At 51.4% G+C, this 21,301-nt stretch overlaps 1 protein-coding gene across 2 annotated transcripts in view; it reads right to left on the bottom strand.

Annotated features, from left to right (window-relative positions):
• LOC144156147 (uncharacterized) overlaps positions 1–21,301 on the bottom strand; it is a 94,369-nt gene that overhangs the window by 39,017 nt on the left and 34,051 nt on the right. Inside the window, exon 2 of one of the 2 annotated variants that reach the window (XM_077687983.1) lies at positions 18,205–18,307. The exons of the other annotated variant lie outside the window; for it this stretch is intronic. Within the exon in view, the coding sequence (XP_077544109.1) occupies positions 18,205–18,228 (24 nt within the window). The 5' untranslated portion in view covers positions 18,229–18,307. The remainder of the gene's footprint in view (positions 1–18,204; positions 18,308–21,301) is intronic. 2 annotated transcript variants of the gene reach the window in all.

Raw genomic sequence — 21,301 nt, 5'->3', positions numbered from 1 at the left:
TCCTTGACGCCCCGGCGTCAAAGCCCCACGCCGCACATACGCCGCAGTGCACAAAGGCAATGAGCGCGCAATTAGTGAAGCCACGTTCCCCTCTTTAACCACACATAATTTCCGGATGAAAACGCCGCGCCAATCGAGGTAACGATCGTTAATGCCGCGCACGCAACATCGCGTCCTCCGCGGCTGCCCGGTTCCCCCTCCGAGCACGCACACATGGCGGCACAGGGCGCTACTTTTCCCCACTTCGGTGCTGCGGGGCAGCCGGTTCCGCGATCCCCCGTTTCCGCCGACGCTGGCCGCCGATTGCGCGGAGGGCCGACCCAAGACGCCGGGGCACCGAAGAAAGGACTTTCCTCGCCGCGATACGAGGAGTGGGAGACATGCTGAATGTTGCGTCACTGCAGTCGAGAGAAAGCAGAACGTGCTAAACACGGTGGAAAACGCATTGTTGCGTATGTCCTTCAGGCGCCGAGCGCGAGCAGAGAACTTGCCACGATTTAAGTCTTACGCGATGCGGGCCTAATTGGCAGGAAGCTGTCAGGCGTGCGGCGATGTTAGCGGCACATCAGAATTAAATTTAAGTTATTTCATCAATCAATGTCCCTATTTAAAGAAATTAAGAGTGGACTTGACTGGCTACACATGCGGATAACCGGTTGAGCCTTGCACGCACTTCTGCAGCGTCACCGCCTTTGCGCACAGGTTGGTATCCTCCCACAGCTTCCGCTTCCGTCGGCCGACAAATAAAAACGTGGTCAAAACTTCCGCAGAACAGCCGCTTATCCGCACCAAATGAACCCGCGGAACAAAATGGAGGGAGACAAAATTTCAGGCAAACGATGTCTGTGAAAAAAAAAAAAAAAAAAAAAACCAGGCAATTCCATGAAGAGTGCGGTCAAGATCGGAGAAAGCACGATACAGACAATTTTTCTCGGAAAGAGATGCATTCCCGCGGTGGCATACTCTGCCCTTTTGTGGTCGCGTTCTCGATATGCAGCGAGAAACAGCAGTGTGTGATGCGCGTAATCAAAAGAATGCAATTTCGATAAGCTATGACACGAAAAAACTCACAATACGCTTCTTTTTTTTCTTTCCCCCCGTTGTGTTCGGCCGGAAAAGGAACAGATGAGTGAGCAACAGTGCAGCAAGCACGGCGCGGCCGCTCCAACCGATTTATCAATCTTGAAAACTCGCTCTTTTAACGAAGGAGCGGCGTTTTTCCTTCGCGTGCAACCACCGCGGGCACAAACAAAATGAAACCTTTTACCGAGATTGACTGCTCTTCAAGGAGGGAAACGAAGGCCTCCCTTGTGCCTCCTCCTCCCGGATGATGCAAAGTAGTGTCTGCAAAACAAGCCACCGCCGGCACTCGCAAAAACGTGCCTCGCAAAATCGGAATTCAGGTCCATTTGCTGCCCCCCGCGGAGAGGAGAGGATGCGTTTGCTCCGCATCGGCCCCAAATTTGATTCATTCGCGTTTGCATTCGCAAAGTGGCGTTCGCGCTCCCTTTAGCCCTGGTCGCGTGAGCAGCCTTTCATCGCGCGCGCCCCAGTGGGAGCGGTAATCTGGGCCTCCTTGCGCGCGGGGTTAGAGCATCGGGCTGGCTCCCGCTGCTGCTGCTGGGCGGCAGTGACCACGCGTCCGGGCGTCGCGGGGGCTGCATACACTTAGCATACTGATCGAGCCGTCGATTCGAAGAGTGCGCATCTGTTGGCTGGCGCGCCTGCCTCACCACCCAAGGGCCATTATCTAATAAGCGAGCCTTTCAAGGGCCCGTCGGCCGGCCGCTGGGGCGACGACTGTCACCTTTCAGCCGACGAGAAGCGGCGCCGGCTGCCGCCAGCGGAAGAGAGGGCGCCGTTCGAAGTGGGCCCGGCCAAACTTGCTAGTCTCGAGAAGATGCTTCCGACCAACCAAAAGCCACCAGTTGCGTGTATACGCACGCGATATCGCACAATCGAGCGGCAATATAACTCTAAGGCGCGTTTAAAAACATGAAATTTGAAGTTATTTGCGCTTCGCAGGAGTTCTCACATGCAAGCACTGTTATCAGGCTGCACTCAGCGCGTCGAATACATCAACAGAGGTTGTACTTTATTTTAAGCTTGTCTGCGAATACCGGTCTTCACAGATCAACAATTGCCAACAGTTACTGTCTCTTCGTTCCTCTACAGAAACCTCCTATACCTTCTTGCCCCCATCCCACTGCTAACACTGGTACCCAATTATACAGCGTCGTAAGAAAAATTTTAAAAAGTTTACTTTCGCTAACTTGGCGCGCTTTAGCGGGAAAAGTGGTTGTGCCCCTTACCTGCATCCCGAGCGCGTGCAGACCAGCAGCTCACTAACGGAAATGAACGCGCTGCAGCTTGCGCTTACAAAGCGAACGCGGCAAATACGTTTTTACAGTCCGTACGGGTGGATCACAAGAAAAGACGAAGGCCTGGTGAGGTGGCCACCGATGGAACTTAAGTACGGCGGATGAACAGGAGTTTGGGTGCACGGACACAAGAAATCTCATCACTCAACTGGGCTCACCGTGCAAAACATAGCGCTTAATACGACGTTTCGCTAGACTCCAGTTCATATGTATATATATATATATATATATATATATATATATATATATATATATATATATGGAACGAAGAGTAGGCAGTCAAGAACGCTAAGGAAGGCAAAGGGGAAAATGTGGTAGGTCATTTATTCTTATTGAAACAAGTACTTTTTGAAAGGCTTGATAGAACAAAAGTGGAGAAAAACATGCCCGCCGGGTGGGATCCAAACCCGCGACTTAGATCTAGAATACGGCGTCTGGTACAGTACACTACCGGCGGGGCTGTGATCCCCTTCACGATCTTGGGCGTTTATGTTAAAGGGACCCTGCAACACTTACCATCGACTACTTGTAATGTATTTTAAGGTAAAGTCTATTGTCCCAGCAATCTCCTCCGCAAGAATGATGAAAATCCGTTCACTTTCACCGAAACTACGCGCAATGAGAAATCGCGCATAATTGTCCCCCTTCTCAACTCTACCGCGGACACGCGACGAAAGCTGCGCGCTCTCTCCCGCAGAGGGGGCGGCTCGCGGCGTCTTCTTCCGGCGACCTTCGATATATGACAGGCCGGGGAGTTTTCCTTGTCTCCGAAACGTGGAGGGGTCTATTTCCGGTTAGGTACCACAAAAAATCAGGCATGACTGCCTGCTCGCAAGCGCGCGCTCATGCGTTTTTGAAGCAATAAACGTTGGTTGTCGAGTGGTCTGGTTGAAAGGGAAGTATTGAGTTCGTCACTAAACTCCGTGCGCACTCTAAACATAAAAGAAGCGCCAAAACTATGCGTACAGGTTCAGGCATAGAAGAGGCTGGTGCACAGCACCGACGACGGCGGATCGTCACAGCAAATGCGAGAAATAAGCCGCGAAGGTCACCAGCCATGGCCTCAATGACGTCGCTTAGGCCATGCCAGGGGTGCATAATGAGGAAAATTGAAGGGAGCGTGGTTGGTTTTTCCGCGCCTTTCACAGCGATTTGCGCGCTCACCGCTTCACGTGCACGTGTAATATTTGGCTCAGGTATTCCTGGCAGTGTAATCTAAACGTCGCGCAGGTTTACTTGCACTGCTCAGAGTGTTGCAGGGTCCCTTTAAGGTAATTGTTCCCGGCGCTTGGGGTGGTAGCCAGCGCCACTCCGACTACTCGGGGTGAAGTGGGCCTCCTTTTTAACCCCTGGGCCGTGACTCGGGTGTCTACATGTCGGGAGCGGTCGACCAGTGTTGAACCCCCTTCAGCTACCTATGGCACCAAGAAAGTCAAAAGAGACCCTCGCTATGCATGTAGCGAATCAAAATGGGAAATGAAAGAGGGGGGGGGGGGGCTAGAATGAAGACAGAAATAAGGGTAGGCAGTCAAGAATGCAAGGAAGGAAAAGGGGAAAATGTGCGACGTCATTTTGTTCTTCTAGAAACCGATTTTTTTAAAGGTTCGAAAGACAGAAAGTGGAGAAAAACATGCCACGTGGAATCCGAACCCACGACGGAACCCATAATATTATATACATATATGCTGCGAATCAGAACGGGAAATGAGGGGCTCGTTGAATTAAGACAGAAATAAGGGTTGGCAGTCAAGAAAACCTCGGAAAGCAAAGGGGAGAATGTGGTAGGTCATTGAAACAGATAAAGAATTTGGAAAGACAGAAAGAAAGTGGAGAACAAATGCCCGCCGGGTGGGGATCCGAACCCACTATATATATATATATATATATATATATATATATATATATATATATATATATATATATATATAGTTTAAACAAAAAGCTCACAGAGCGGGCGAAAATAACGTAAGTAAAGACAGAGACACACGAGAAAAACATTAAAAAAATAAAAGGCTACTGACGTTTCGGGAAGAGGACTTCCTTTCTTCAGAGGAAATGTAAGTGTAACCATATTCGCAGTAACTGTAACCATATGGGTTACACTTAGTGCGAAGATAAAGGTACGCCGAGTAAAATCCGGGCCATCAAGTTAGAACCGAAACAATAACAGTATTTGGTGGAATATCAATGCACAACCGCCTGGTAGATTCTATATCGCTTAGTGTCCTCGAAGGAAAACGCCTCAACCACAAACGCTCGCTGCTCGATTCGTAACCGATTGGGTTGCGGAGCATTCGACAGTCCGCGATCTTCAAATAAGTTGGGTCAGTCATTCTCCTCCTCTCCCCCCCCTTCCCCCATCAACGAGGTGCTGGGGAAACAGTTGGCTATACGCTTCGAGCGCGGCCTGTAGTGGCGCCACTGAAATCCCCCTAGCGGCCCGTTTCGAAAGCAGCCGCGGGAGTCGCCGGCCCGCTCCCCACTGTCACCGTTGCTTTCGGGGCCCGTTCACGACTGAGATTTACCGTTTGTAGGCGTTGGAAATACGTATTTATGTGGAGCAGTCACTCTGTTCGCAAATGTGGTGTGTTTACGAGAGTGTAAATGTGTGTGACGCGATCTTAGTCTGGTACATTCGGTCTGTACAAGCGCCAGGTATGCGTCACAGGTTGGCGTCGCGAAACCGGGATATGCATATGGAGATGATTGTGATTCCACTGCCCTGAAATTTACTAACGGTGTCTCCATAAGCATAATTTCCCCAGATGGTCATGCCATGGCTATACACCAGTTTTGTGCGCTTATATAACCGAGTGGAGCAGCGCTCATACCTGACAGCACGCCAGTTATGCTTGCCAATATCATACCTCAGATATTGGTCACTACTCTGGACATAAATTTCATGAACATTCTACGAAACAAGTACGATGAATAATCCAAAATTATACCGGGATCAGCGCACGACAAAAAAAAAATAATGCTGGGGCGTCTTGTCGTGAGCTGAGCGCCCCGCAAACATTCATGTTACATATATCCTCCGCGAGCAGGCCGGAGAAGGGCTTCTACAGTAATGCCCGTTCGCGACTAAACGTTTCTTCGAAGCATAGTATACATGACGCAGGGAGCCTGCAGAATCTAGCACAAACGGAAATCAGAAGGCCTTATCAGATATCCCACTCTTATAACGACACCTTTTATCAGTTTTGAACTCGTATACCTCAAAAAATGCGTTCGCCGAGAGATCAGCTGTTAGTGAAGTCTACAAACTATAGTGACGTGAACGAGTAGCTTGTGTGTGTGATTACTAAAACCAGAGTTCTTCAAAGCATTGAAGGACTCTGCTAAAACGCTCTTTCCTTGATTTCGATCCGCAATCGTACACAACGATACGTAAGCGTCCCCCTCCCTCTCCCCCCCCCCCCCTCCCCCATGTCTCGCAAAATAGCAGTACATTTCGCACACTAGTTGGGCTCGCAAGTCCTACCCGGCTTAAGTTTATACGAACGTCTTTAGCATTTCAGAAGCTTCACTGAGTTTTTTTTTTTTTTTTTCATTTCTGTACGAGCTATTTTGTTTTATTCCGGACTTGCAGACCATTAATTTTTCAGTGGTTTAATTCACTTTTCTTGGTTCTTGCTATAAGGCATGAGTGCACATATTTTACGACGCAGAGCCTTGGAATATCCTTAACATTTTCGCGTGGCTTATATTCTTATAAAAGGCACAAGTTATTATCAGGTATTGGGTAATCGCATCCCCGAAATATATTTTTCTACGACGCATATATTCGTAATGAGGCCGCATTCGTTGTCTGCTCTACAAAACAAAACACACCCCTCACTGTATCAGTATCAGGTTTAAACGAAGCGACAATAAAATTCACTTGCGCCGGAGATATTCGGAGGTGACAGTGGTGGTATGCTGCTGCCGTCGCCGGCACCCGAGAAGGACGCAGAGCCGCGTTCCCGGATAGCTATTGTTGGTGTGTGAGCACCCTACCAAGACGCAGCGGCTTTTGAAGTGACCTAAACGTACTGTTTACTTACAGACGTCACCATAACAAGGTTTTTAGCGCTTGGAAGGGCAAAAAGAAGCGAAAGAGAACCAAAACACTGCATGAGCCCCTATGGGCCGCGCAGCGCTAAATCCCGTCAACTCCGCGGAGAAGCGGCGGCAGGCGGCGCAGCGATCGCAAAGTTAGAGGCGTATAGCCGGTATTCAATGGCGCGGAATGCATGCAGGCAACCAAGTGTGCGCCGCCTTATCTGTGGCCAAGCGTCTGTTGCTAGGCGATGTTGTGCGCACGGCCCGCAGATCAGGCACCCGTCTTCTCCTCCATGCAACCGTGTGAGTGCGCCCACGACCGAGCACATCTGCGGGTTTACCCCCTCCGTTTTGGCTGAATTCCACGTGACGGCGTCACGCAACCTCTTGCGCCGCTGTGCTCCGCCCACGGCACGTGTAGCGGCTGTGTGCGCGCCAGTGGTTCGTCCACTTCGTCCTCGAAGTGTTTTGACTCATGTGCAACCCCGATACCAAACAACCGACTAATATCCGTGGAATGTGCATTGTCTTAAAGTTCACGAAGAATATACCTGCGGTGAAAACGCAGAGTCTGAGTGTGTATCATAACGATCACAACACCGTTCGGAACGTCGTGCTGAAGTGAAATGATAAAGAACGTGTTCCAGGTACAGTTCACCCGTGGTAGGTGGTGTATAAAGCTTCGCTTCCCAACCACATCCACAAGGTGAATTGGTCCGCACTTCTTTTTTTTTTAACGAGTAAACCACCAGAAGTCGTTCTCCTCCTCTTCAAATCGGCACACCCTCTCCGTTTGCCCACCTGTTTGTTTGCCTCCGGCGCTTCATATTTTGATATCAGATGGTGTATATTGCCCCTGGGAACATGTCTTTCCAGCAACGTAAGGGGCAGACAACCGATTTTTGCGGAGTCCATGTACTCCAGCTCATATGAAAGCCAGCTTTTTATGTAGTGGAGTAACCACGAGGAAATCCTAAATAAATTGGCGGAAATCATTTTAATTTGGCACTAAACTTTCTTAAATGTGAAAGTTGGCGCCTAGCGGTGTCTAAACGTGACACTACCGTACGTGTACCATGGCCTCCGAGATCACCCCGCGCTAGAAAACGCGCGCGGGGTGATCTCATAGGCCATGCGTATACAAACACTTCCGTCAGTTTTAATGCGTAATTCGAAAACCTCATAAAGTAATAGGAAAGACTGCATTTTATTACATTTTAGCTGCGTACAAGTTTTCAGATACCTCTTTTCATCTCACGTACAGTTAAAAGCTACGTAGCTGCGCGGCTCACCGTTATGGTTGGCGCGTTCCTTGGGCAGCATACGCAAGGCTGACGGATCTAAAAAGTTCGCATTCAAACGGGCCCTATCAAGAAAACCGCTTCGCTTCAAGGTGGCCCTTTTCTTCGGGAGAGAGAGCGCACACTCCAGAAGAGTCGGTTGTCTGTCCCATTAAAGGAGGTCGGTGTAAGCTTGGTCTTTGTAAGCTGGCTTCCCCACAGCGCGTGTTGTGCAGTGAAGCTTACTCACAAAGAAAAAAAATGGCGGCAATAGGCGCGAAGGCGGCGGAAGGAAATCACCGACGACGATCGGGCCGCCAAGAGCAAGGGCGATGCCCGTCGGGACCCCGAAACCACCGCGAAGCGGAAAACGGAAGACGTCGGCGTGGATACAGTCGCGCTGAATGCTTCCCCGGCGCGACGGCGCGGTTTGAATGGCAGCTCATGGCCAACCAATAACCCGCAAACCACTCCGCCGATCATTCACCTCCACAGAGTGGGACGGCACTGATTTTTAAATCAAAAACTAATGCATTTCCCCATAGACCGGTTGGTCGACTGAAAAGCTCTGATACGATCTCTGGACACACAGCGCGTGTCTGAAACTGGGCTTCTATTGCGTCAAAACGGTTACTTGAAAATAGATGATGAAGGAGTACAATGGTATACCTTTATCTCATAAACCAGGCATCGGTGCACATTTACATCGCTCGTAGAAAAGTCGTCGCATGGGTTCGCTCTTACTTTGCGATCTGGGTCTTTGATGAAAAGGTTTGACGACCGATTGGGCGCACTTTCAGCGAAGGCTAGACGCACCTTTGACGCAGTTTAGATGGGAGAAAGCTTTCGCGCTTCTTTCAACTTTCTTTGGGAAGGGATGGTCAACTTTTTCTCATACAAAACGACCACGGTATTTCGGGTCTGCTTCGCCAACGTCACGTGCTTGCAGTTAAATACGTTCCAGCTTTAGTTTCCATGGCGGCTGCCATGACACTAACGGACGCTGGCGCACACACATATTGTCGGCACATCACACGCAAGCTAAATCATCACGGATATGCAGGCAACGTACCTGCCAAGACCCCGCATCCCCGCAGCCGAAGCGAGAGCTATAAATGCAAGAGGACAAAGAAAAAGGCTACGGAAAACGGCTCCAGAGGATGTGGAGTCAGAGAAACGGTAAAGAAAGGAGGGGGGAGGATGATTTCGCCGTGAAGAAGCCCGGCTCGGTCGCGTCGTCGCCGCGTCGTCGCCGCGTCGTCGCCGTTCGGCTGGGCACGCGAGAGGCTCGTCAGCGTGCGAGACCTTATTTGTGCGTGCGAGACGTGCACGGTGCAAGACCGCTCGGCGAGATTATCCCCACCGAAGCTGGTCGCGCGCTTCTCGGCGGCGGCGCAGCGGGGCCCCAGCGGCGTTCGGAGGGAAACCCTGGGTTCCTGTTTAGAGCGCGGCCGAGCCCGCTCAAGCGTCCGCCCGACCCTGGCTGCGTTCCAGCGAAACTGGAACCGGCCTTTTTGCCTTATATACGGGACACGCTGCTCCGGCCCAGCCAGAAGTCGCACAGCGCCGCGCGACGAAGACGCGAAGCTTGGAAGAAAAAAAGTGGACGCTTACATAATACCCCGAAGCGTTTGTGAGTGAGACACATTCCGTGGGCAGTGAGGAGCGTGGGAAGGGGATCGCGCTCGACCGAGGGGAAGCGAGGCTGCGCCCGCATCTGCGTGCCCTGTAGCTTTGTACTGTACGTCATGACCAAATGCACACAACTCCGTACGACGAGAGTCCTCAAAAGGGGCATTGGACTAACGTTCAAACTTCACCCATACAAAGCAGCATGACGACCTGAACGCAGACGGCACCTAGGCGAGCTATTGGTTGTGTAAAATAGAGCAACAAAGTATAATTTCAGTTTATCGTCCCCCCCCCCCAACACACACGCACACACACACACACACACACACACACACACACACACACACACACACACACACACACACACACACACACACACACACACACACACACACACACACACACACACACACACACACACACACACACACACACACACACACACACACACACACACACACACACACACACACACACACACACACACACACACACACACACACACAAAGTACCAAAAAAAAACGCCCGCGCAGACGACGTTTGCTGCATGGGCAAAAGCAGCCAGGATGTTAAGGTATTCAGCTGCCCTCGACAATGGCGCGCTGTATGGACAACGTGCATTCTCGGTACATCACATTTACATTACGTTAATGCTGAATATCCTCGCGGTCGGCCGTGTCGGCTCCTCGCATTAAAGTGTTGGTAACCTCCGACACGAAGCATTTCATCCCACCACGTGCTTATTTCGCGTCCTAAATGTGGCTCACACCTTCAGGCGTAAAACGAACCTTGGCGCTCTTTGTGCTTTCACGTAATTTGTGGTCATTTAGATATCTGAAAAACAAATCTTAAAGCATTTGCGCGTATCGTTTTATTCACGCGCGTGCCTCACACGATAAAAGAACAACGGCGATATAAACTTTGACTCTCTTTAGTGCCGATACCCACGTGTTCCGGTTTCGTGGCGTTCGTGGACCCAGCGTCGATTTAAAGACGAATTTCAACGGTGGACTGCTTCGCGCGCATCAGAGATCGCGATCACCGAGGACAACAGCGGCAGTTTCTCCTGGGTCACGTGACCGCCACAACCAGCCAGCATGTAGCCGCACATATGGCCATTACGGTCGGCATTGCGTCGCATATGCACCGCGGTTTTACGGTCACAACAGCGCCCTAGACGGTAATCGAGACAGCATACTTCTCCAAAGCATGGTTTTCTAAAGTATTCGCACGTCACATCCCTCCGCAATGCCTCACGGGAAAACGCACTGAAAGAAGCTTTAACCCGCAGAAACCAATAATTCCAACGTGCAGACGCGGTGCACGCACTAGCTGCGCCGCTGAAACAGCTCGAGAAGGGAGCAACTTGCACAAGCCCGCGAGGCGAGTTCACTGCTCCGCACAAGCGCTCAGCTGCGACGCGGGCACAAAGTGCTTGCGACTGGGCGGGTTGGTTCGGGTTCAATAGTTGGGTCAGCTTGAACGCAATGCGAAGGACGCCGAGTAGACACACACTGTGTGTTCAGCACTGGGTGTTCCCGAGGTCGGCTTAAACGCGTTAAATGGGGGGGACGGGACAGCTCGATTACCCACGCATCCCCTCTACTTCCTCTCCTGAATCCTGTTTCTGTGTTGCGTCACCGCGCAAGTCTCGTCTGAGGCATCCTGTTCACCTGTCGTTGTGTGCGACGAGGCACGGAGGTGATAAAGCGATGTTACTGAGCAGCGCATGCAGTTTAAGCGACTTGGGCGTAAACCTGAAATAACGGAGGCCAACACTGTGTTGAACATACTTAGCCGCACCAACAGATTGCCAGATTTAATGCCTGAAACAAAGTGGGAAAAGAAACCGCTGCAACAAATACTACTTAAAGTTTATAATCGTTACGAAAGCGAAGAACATCTCACTTCAGCTCAGTTGATTGGAGAGGAACCGCCGAACAATTCCCACAGCTTGTGCGGGCTGCCGAAATCTCTGTCTGTCTCTCTCTCTCTCTCTCTCTCTCTCTCTCTCTCTCTCTCTATATATATATATATATATATATATATATATATATATATATATATATATATATATATATATATATATATATATATATATATATATATATATATATATATATATATATATACAGTAATACCTCGTTAACTCGAAGTAGTAAAAACCGGGAAATATTTCGAGATAAGCAAAGTTGCGTGAATTGCCATGAAATATCGAGTTCTTTGCACAAAAGGCGCTACTACTTAGCAGCTCTTAAACACCAGCTTTCAATCTTGCTTTTCATAAAGGTTTTAAAGAGAAAAACAACATACAGGAGACGTTCACAGGCTGGGTTTTGTAGCACTGCAATTTTACTTAGCAGAAAATAACTGCGTAACGCTGGTCTGCTTTGCGGCCGCACTCGGGCCTATAGTAAGAAATCCTCTAGCTGCTTGACGGAATTGACGCATTAGCCGATCTTCCCCGCCGCTGCACTTAACCTTATTTCGCAGCAAGCGCAGCAAATTTCCCGTTTCGGCTCGGCACCTCTCAAGGAGGTTCGTCATCATCGCCCCCGTCTTCGCCGTCCTTTTGTGGCTATTTCAACGATTTCGGCGTCTGTAAGTTCTCCTGTCACGCGCTCATCCTGCGGTACCTCTGCGCATGTCTCTCCCGTCACATGACGCAACACGAAGTCGATATGCCTCTAGGCTCAGACTTCACATTTAAGGTAAACATCGGCTTTGTGATAGTCGCGGCTAAACGAGAAAGAAATCGAGGGGCTTATGCGCGGCAGCATCGTGCGAATCTTGTGAAATGGTACGCGGCGGCGAAATTTTCGTTCCCCTCTGTGTCAAGATTTCGAGATATCCGCAGTTTGACCAAAAATACTTCGAAATAAAGGGCACCAAATACATAGGACGTATAGGAAATGGTTCGGTGCCGCGGAAAATTTCGACTTAGCCGATTTTTCGAGATATCCGAGTTAGACTTAACGAGGTATTACTGTATATATATATATATATATATATATATATATATATATATATATATATACAATAAGGGTTGGCAGTGAAGAAAACCTCGGAAAGCAAAGGGGAGAACGCAGTAGGTCATACAAACAGATGAATTTTTTGAGACACAAAGAAAGTGGTGAAAAAAATGTCCGCCGGGTGGGATCCGAAACCACGACCTCCAGAATTTTTTCACCACTTTCTTCGTCTGTTTCTATGACCTACTGCATTCTCCCATTTGCTTTCCGAGGTTTTCTTGACTGCCAAGCCACATTCTGTCTTCATTCAACGAGCCTCTCATTTCCCATTTCTTATTCGCTACATGCATAGCGAGGGCCTCTGTTCTGGCAGTCTTGGTGCGCTTAAGAGGGTTCAACGCTGGTCGACCACTCTCGACATGTCGTAGACACTCGAGTCACGGCCCGGGGGTTAGAAAGAAGGTCCCCTTCACCCCGAGTAGTCCGAGTGGCGCTGGCTACCACCCCCAAATGCAGGAAACAAAAAATACCTTAAGAAACCCGAGAAAGTGGTGGGGAAACAGCCCCACCGGTAGCGTAGTAGTCATCGCACCAGACGCGTATTCTGGAGGTCATGGGTTCGGATCCCACCCGGCGGGCATTTTTTTCACCACTTTCTTTCTGTCTCAAAAAATTTATCTATTTCTATGACCTACCGCATTCTCCCCTTTGCTTTCCGAGTTTTCTTGACTGCCAACCGTTATTTCTGTCAAACCCAGCTATAACGAACCCGGATAGAGCGAATTATGCTATATATCGAACACAAATATTTCAGTTACGGAAATACATGGGAAACATATTCCTTATAACGAAGTTCACATCCGATATATCGAACTCCGCGCGCCTAGAATGGCCGCCGTAACGCATGGTCTCGGAGCGGCGATTGAGATGTGGATTGGCCGCGACCACGGAGCAAGAGCCGCGACTGGGACATTGCGCCTTGCACGGAGCAGCGTGACGGCCGACACTTTCCGTAACTATTTCCGACGCGTGGGTTACGACGGAACGCGCCCAGTCAGCGAGTCCGGACCAAGACAGCAGCATCGGTGAACTGTGGGAAGAGCTCGCCAACGTTGCCGATGATGTCGCGAGTGAAAGCCGTCCGATGCTTATAGTGAAGCGCTTTCGGCAGTCGATGTGCTCCGCCAATGCTTCTTCGATTTTGGAGAACGCAGACTCGTACTGCTGCAAACAATGTTTCGTGTAGAGAATGCTATGCTAGTTGTAAACGAAAGTGAAAACAAAAATCACCGTTTTTTTTTTTTTGCAAAGTAGGTAGTTAAGGTGGAAAGAAGCTTTATTAATTGCAATAAATGGATTATTTTGGGTATGGTTAATGGCTACTTTACTGTGTTCGTTTCTGCATGCGGGGATGGTGGAGTTGAGGAGGGGGGGGGGGGTGCTACCGCGCAATGCGAACTCGTAACAATAAGCTCGTTATAGGCGGGTTCGGCTATATCGAACTATTGGATATATCGAACCGAACAAATCGCGGTGCATATTGCAGTTCACTATAAACGGGTTTGACTGTATATAATATATATATATATATATATATATATATATATATATTGTCACGAAGACAAGGACGATGCAGTTGTGTTGAATGAGAAAACACGTTTATTGGAGCGAACTTGTGCTCCCCTAACAACTCAAAAGAATACAGAGGCGGCGAAGCAGCGGTCAACAAAGTGACTTGCACAGGCGAGTGTCGTCGAATCGAATGCCCCGGCGTCCGCACTGCAGGCTTTTTATCTTTTGGCGCGCGTGGTTCTCGAAACGTCGATTCGCATCGAGAACATAGTAGATCCAAGAAGATTATTCTGGGCTGTTCACGTTAGATCGGAATGCTCTCCCTATCACAACAGATAACACATGCGGCACAGAAAGAAAGAATGGAACACGCGCTTCCCTTGGCGCAGAGATAACACAGACCGGCGCAGCCGGGCCGAAAAAGCAAAACACAAATAAACAAACCCAATATATGGTTCGCGGCAATATATACACGAGAGGGTAGACACACGTATGAAAACGATGATCGAACTAACGTTTCGACCGGGGTCCGGTCCGGTCCGGGGTCCGGACGAAGACCGGACCCCGGTCGAAACGTTAGTTCGATCATCGTTTTCATACGTGTGTCTACCCTCTCGTGTATTTTTGAAACCGAATCCCGGAACTTATTCATCGCTATATATATATATATATATATATATATATATATATATATATATATATATATATATATATATATATATATATATATATATATATATATATGTGAGCGCTACCTTTACACTTATTGCTTGAGTGGACATTTTCTCTATTGTGTCCAAACACACTATCATCAGAATCGTCTTACCCACGCATCGTTTGGTGTCATCATCGTATCCCTGGCCTCGCGCGATCCTAATCATCAGCGGAGTTCGTTGGTTCTGCAGCGAGTTGGGCGCTATGCGCCGCCAGACTCAAGCGCGCTCTCGTTTCCTCCCGACGGCCCGCAGGCGACTGAACGGCTCAGCACCACGCTTGGTTGGGGCCGCAGTGCTTTGGGCCGGGTTTCTGTTTGAGGCTCGCTTGGAGGATCGCGCAAAGGCTTCGCGCTCATCCAGTGAACTGTAAACTGGGCACACAGACGGACCGTTCTAGCGGAGGCGGGTGTCGCACCATCCGAGCCTCCAGAGTGGACGCTTTCAGCCCCGCCCAGGCGTTTGTTCGCGCGGTGATGGATGCGTGCTCTCAATCACACTGCTCGCCGAATACATCAGCGGCAGCCAAGCGCGACGTCAATACCTTCCCGACGCTCGCCAACATTTCGCGATGCTTCTCGCGCCCGCTTCAAGGATCCTCGCGGCGCCGATCCTGCGCCCTTGGGCACCACCCTGTTTACGACTTCGCCTCGAGGAGCTTCAGGAGAAGCTTCGTCCGGGACGTGCCTCTTGCGGAGGAGCGACTCTCTACGCGCAACTGCCGCTGACCGTCTCCTCGTCGCGTATTACTAGCGACCCTTAATACTGCCGCCAATAGCTGCGCCGGAGGCGAGCGTGCCCCGGACATGTGCGTAGCGACGACTAATCCCGCCGGATCAGAGGCGCAGAAAGCAGCTCATTTCGGCGCACACCCAAGGGGCTTCTGTCCACACAAAGGGGGAGCCCACAAGGAGGAGCGCACTGCTCAACAGCGCCGCCGAACGACCCTCGTATGCATGAGGCCCAAAACAAGGACATCACTATATGCTCCGCCGTACGGCCCGAAACAAAGCGGATCAAAAAAACAGCGCCGCCTGGCCGGGCGGACAAAAGGTCCCGGGCGATTACAAATAAGAAGCGGCGGCGGCGGCGGCGACCCCGGCAGGAAAACAGGCCGGCCGAGCACGGTGGGCCGGAGCGCGTTCCCGTCATGCACGATTAGTGACGAACGTAGCGAGATGCGGGCGACGCAATCTGGCGCCCGCGTGGGCGACGAGATTAGGGGCCGGGTCAAAGAACTCGGTCCTAATCCCGCGCAGCCGCGGGCCTCGGTCCGTGCCCGGTGACGTTCACCCCGGCGGCCACTTGTTGCTTCCACCGGGCATTTCCGCCGCCGAGCAGGAAGGCCGACGGTCAGTCGAGCGTGCCGGACATTGTTTCATCCTCCAGGGCCCTCGTTGCCCGGCCGCCGAAACGCCACAAAAGTGCGCCCAGCCAGCATGCTTTTCTCGGGCGCGCTTTTCTGACCCACTTCGGCGTATACCCGCGAGCCCCTTCCAAATCGCGCCAAAATTTCGGCCCCTTGTTCTTGCGCCAAAAGATTGCAGCGAGGCGAACTTCCGTCCGCTCGCGCCGCCTCTGACGATGCGCCTTGGCGAGGACACGCGGCGTCGGTGGGCGTGGGCATGGGCGAGATTTCGGTCGCTTCCAGGAGACGCTGCGCCGTCTTCATGCGTGCACAGCTCGCTGCTGCTGCTGCTGCTGCTGCAGCAGGGGCGCGGCGTAGTCGCCCATGCCTTCTCAAGAGGTACGCCGTCGGCGCGCGACTTCTTGCCTCTCTCGAAACGGGAAGTACTTCCCGAATACGACGTTACTCTCGACCAGGCTTTGTATAATATCCGCCCCCCAAAAGACACCACTCGCGGCAAAACTAGTTCCTAGCGCGATCGAACCCGGGTAACATGCGGCAGCGAAGTCATCCCTTTCTCCTTGCCGCAGAACAGGCAAGCGGCTGCAGAACAGGAACAGCTAGCTCATTACCACTCACCACGCGAAACGCACAAATTCAGCGGGCTCAGCGTCCGCCCGACAAGCGCACCTGTCTGCGACTTTAAATAAAAACTCGTGGACTTTTCAAGCCAGGCTCATTCCCCTCCCCCTTTCCGTTTATTAACAGTGATGTATCCCAGCTTGGGCAATGATGGGACTGTGAACAGAGCCTTCGTTGAGCGAGACTGTCACTTTAAATGTGGTACAATCTCTCGGGGCGAGGACATGGCGGCCAGCGCAGCTGTGCGCTGTTTGATTAAAGACTTCATTCGGTAAGAAGAACGATCGTAGCGAGAAATCCGGGAGCGAAAAGTTACATATAAGCGTTCAACAGAGTAAGAGAAATTAGTGAAGTATGCGGTCTTCCGAACTGATGTGTTCACCACAAGATAAGATGACGTCAGCGAACGTACACACGAATTATAAATACCAAACAAATAACAGCAATGCATGCATTTTCAAACCATCGGTGTTTAATACATGTCAGAATCACAACAGAGGGGAAATCATAACATGCTACAACGTTCAAACGGAGGGGGAAGCGGGGGAGAAAGAAAACACCTGCAATAAACTATTGATGGCTACTTGAATATTCACTTTCTAACCGATTCCACCACCGGTATTTGACCTCAGTTGCTTCAGCTTATTCACAGCGGCGGTATTGGCCCGACGCGGTTGGTCTCACCTTAGGACAAGCTTGTTTTTAAACAGTCTTGCCTGTCGCGGCAGTGGAGGTGCCGGGACGCCGCGCAAACCGTCAGGCTCGAAGATCTGGCCGCGTGTGCATTAGCTATAAATCGGCGCGCTGCGAGCCGCGGCCGGTACAGAGTGCCCGAGCGGAAAGAGCTATCCAAGCGTGGAGACAGACGGCCATGTTTCTGCAAGGGGCCAGGCGGCGCTGCGGAGCGACCAAGTGGAACACACCGGACCGAGCGGGTTCGGCGACATCTTTTAAATCCGGGCGTGCAGCGGTTGCGCCGGAATGCCGCCGATTCGACGCCACTGTTGCGGCAAAAGATTGAGCGCTTATGATCCTTCGTAGCATGAGTCCGGAGAAGCTTCTTTACGCAAGTACGCATTTGATAATTACGAATGCTTGCTATCTGCGAGCGTATATAGGCATGGGCGTCAGCGGGCTGGGGGTGTGTGCAAAATGGGCCCTTGCCCCCCCCCCCCCCCCCCCTTCCCTACCCTAAGCCACCCCAGCACTTGCACCCTCTCCCACGCCCTCTCCATCTCCCCTCGCGATACAATGGGTTTGCCCCCCCTCAAGATAAATTCCTGCCGACGCCATGTATACAGGGAGCACGGTGTAAGAATATATTTCTTACACCGTGATAGGGAGAGAAACGAATTTGGAGTAGGACGCGGCGTACTGTGCGGATTAATTTAGACTCGTCAACGAGCCGAAAAATCTCGCACTTTTGCTTTTCGCTCTCCACGGCCGGGGAACCCCGCAAGGCAGCGCAATGTCACTACACAACCGCGGCGGCGGGTGCAGGAACGGTCATGTTCTCCGGGCAGCGATGTGGAGCCGCCAGTCCCCGACCTGCAAAGCACACGCTGTCCGCGCCTCGAGCTCACTTCTCGGGAGACCCAGAAGAACTCGCGCAACGCTCACCATCCACGCTCGAGTAAGGCCCATAAAAAGTCCAGCTTGAAGCGAACTGCGTCCTCTCGTTGACCTTTTCGCTCCTCACCCACGAACGCTCAGTGGGGCCGTCCTGCAGTTGACACAAAACAGGCTGATGATGATGATGATGATGAGCATGGACAGACTCTCCATCCCTGCGCGAGCGCCCCATGAGGCCATTCCCTGAACGGCAAGAGCAAACATGACGGGGACCGAAGCAACGACACACGCGCGAGCGGTCAGTTACGGCCGAATATGCGGGGGATGTTTGTACCAGGAGACGAAAATAGGCACACTGGCTTTGTGCCCACGCGGAACCATTGGAAACACCGGTTTTTGAGCGCAACTGTATACACACCTGCGTCCGCAGTTGTCTGCCAGCCGGAGCGCGGCGGAGTTTTCGAGCGATACCCCGGCTCAAACGAGATTTAGCCTGTTGTTTTCCCACTGCAAAGGTGTTGGTATTGGGTAAGCCTATTGAACGGCAGCGTAGCAGACACGAAGGAAAGAAGAAGGCAGGACGACTCTGTGCTACGCTGCCGTTCAAGATGTTCTCTTCACCGAAGTAACAAGGAAGATAAACTTGTATTAACGTCTGCACAATTAAATTTCCCGCTTTTCCGATTCCGTATCCGCGCAGTTTGGCTGTGTGAATTACGATCGAATCTCGCAGAAGAAAAGGTTAAACTATAATCGGCGCACCCCTGCATACCGCGTACTCCAGAAACGCAACCGAGTACACTGTCAGCGGACTATTTGACCCCGACGGTCATGAAGCGTGTAGCACACAAGACTCCCGGCGCTTCAGGCTTTCATTAGAGTCAACGAATCAAAATACACACAATCGCGACGGTTGCTTATCTACGTGCAGTCCGTCGCGGTGGCTACACTCTGTACGAGTGCTTTAAGCAGCACTTTGGCCGCCTGACATTAATTAGCAGACTGGAAGAAAATACTTCTCTAAGCAAGAGAGAAAAAAGCAGCTTTACTAACCCCCCCCCCCCCCCTCCACACATACACACACACACTAAGGCAACGAGGAAAATAGCAGCGAAGCGGAGACAAAAAAAAAAGTTGATGCACGTGTCCTTTCACGGTCATCTGGAGGGTCTTATAACCGGGACTTCACGCGGCGGCCAAAATTCGCAACCAGAAGAAAGACGGGCGGAGGGGGCACAAGCGGCAAAGTCCTGCCGCGTATGTAGAAGTCCCGTAATGGCTCATGTTTGCGTTTCATTTTGCGTTCCGTCGCGTTTCAATGAGACCCCAGCCAACTAATTCCGGCACGAGGAGGAACACGCTGGCCGTGTGCGGCGCAGACCCCATTAGCGGTGTTTCGAAATGCAAACAGCGCCGACGAATAATTGTCTCTCAGAAACTGCGTAGCGCCGCTCTCCCTCTCTCCCCTTCGGCCGCCGTTCTTCGCTTGTCCGTCTCACCTCGATCCTTTTTGCTCCCGTTGTGTTCTTTTTCCCCAGCCAGGCGCGGGCGCACATAATAAGGCGCATCTGCGAGCAAGGCCCAATTATAGCTGAAAAGAGAGCGCTTGATAGGCAGCGCTTTCTTTCCGCTCTGCATACGGCGGCGCACGGCGGCGCACGGCGGCGGACCGACCCAATTTTCATTCTCCGCGCTGAGCTCTGATATTAGCGCGTCATGGCTGGCAAAACAGCGCCCGCCGCTCACGCCTTCCCCAAACGGCGGCCGCTTGCACGTCCAGTGGTGGGCAGGGAGAGCTTAGGACCTCGTGGCGCTACATAGAATTTGCGCGCTGCGGGCATGGCTGGCAAATATCAATCTAGGCCGGATTTGATCGAGATGCGTAGTTCTCGTCTGATACACGTTTGAAGCGAGCGTGTCAACACTTGTCGCGAAAGTAGGAGGCGACGAGTTCCGTGCAGTTTTCAACGGGAAATTGTATGGGGAACCACTTTTCTCTGTCTGGCCGTCTGGCGTACTGCGCCAAGTCATATGGACAACACGCTTTCAACTACTGCAGCATTGGCGATGCGAGTGGCTCCAGTGGCCCGGTTCACACATATCAACATTAGCGAGTTTTAGCTGACCATATTTCACGGTACGCCCCGCTCCGATAAGAAGCGGGAGTGCCAGTGCGCATGCGTGGCGCGCCTGGCTGCGAACGGCATTGGCTCCGGTTTAATTCGCTGAGCGGGCCGCCGATGCCGGGGTAGACCGGAGGAAACGGTCAGCTAAAACTCTATATTATTTAGCGCAATAACAGCAGTATACGCCGGAGCTTAGCCCTAACGTTTCGCTTTGAGCTCTCACGAACCCAACCGGTACCTACCGCAACTTAGCGTACAATGAGTACAATAAGTACTTTTTTCAATGGGTACGTACCCCTAAGCAGTGCACGGTATGCACATCAAAACATGACGCTAAACCTGACGTTCCATGTTTGGCGTATGTCAGGTAGCCTTCAAGTTGAGTCTTGCGACATGCCATCAATGCCATACTTAACTTGGAGTGACGGTTGACGATGTGAGGCCGCAAAGCGTGACGTTAGGCCTAACGTCCGGCCGTCCTGCACCCGCATCGCCTCCTCGCTGTGCTGCCAACCAACCTTTGCGCGAGCAACTTATAAAGTGGAAAATACGGGAAGCTTTACCGAGAGATTGTATTTTCTACAGCCGCAAATCGGCCAAGCAAGGTTAATAGTGCTCTAGTACTGAAAGAAGGCTTAAAGCGCCGTTGGCAGGACCAGTGCTGCCGTGGCAAACTTCGCGTTCAAACGCAGTTTTACTGAAGGCTATAGTCACGATACCATGCATTTCGCCTCCATACGCGTAATAAGAGCTACCCGCCGCGGCGGGTCAATGGCTGAAGCCCGTTCTACATGGTGCGAATTTCGCCAGCGAATTCGCAGCTGCGGCGCCGCTCGTGCGGCAAAACGAGTTATTTTCAGCGCTGCGACAAATTTCCAAATGCCAAGCGGCGTTCACGGGAACAGCTCGACTGTTCCAAACATTTGGCAATTTACCACAGCAACGAGAATAGATCGTTTTGCCGCACGAACGGCCCTGCAAACTCGCAGGAGAAATTCGCAGGCGAAATTCGCACCATG

This window comes from Haemaphysalis longicornis, unplaced genomic scaffold (assembly GCF_048455015.1).
Source record: "Haemaphysalis longicornis isolate Haplotype H1 unplaced genomic scaffold, Haemaphysalis longicornis Haplotype H1 scaffold_1, whole genome shotgun sequence".
NCBI classification, from domain to species: domain Eukaryota; kingdom Metazoa; phylum Arthropoda; class Arachnida; order Ixodida; family Ixodidae; genus Haemaphysalis; species Haemaphysalis longicornis.
This window is presented reverse-complemented; position numbering and strand designations above follow the sequence as displayed.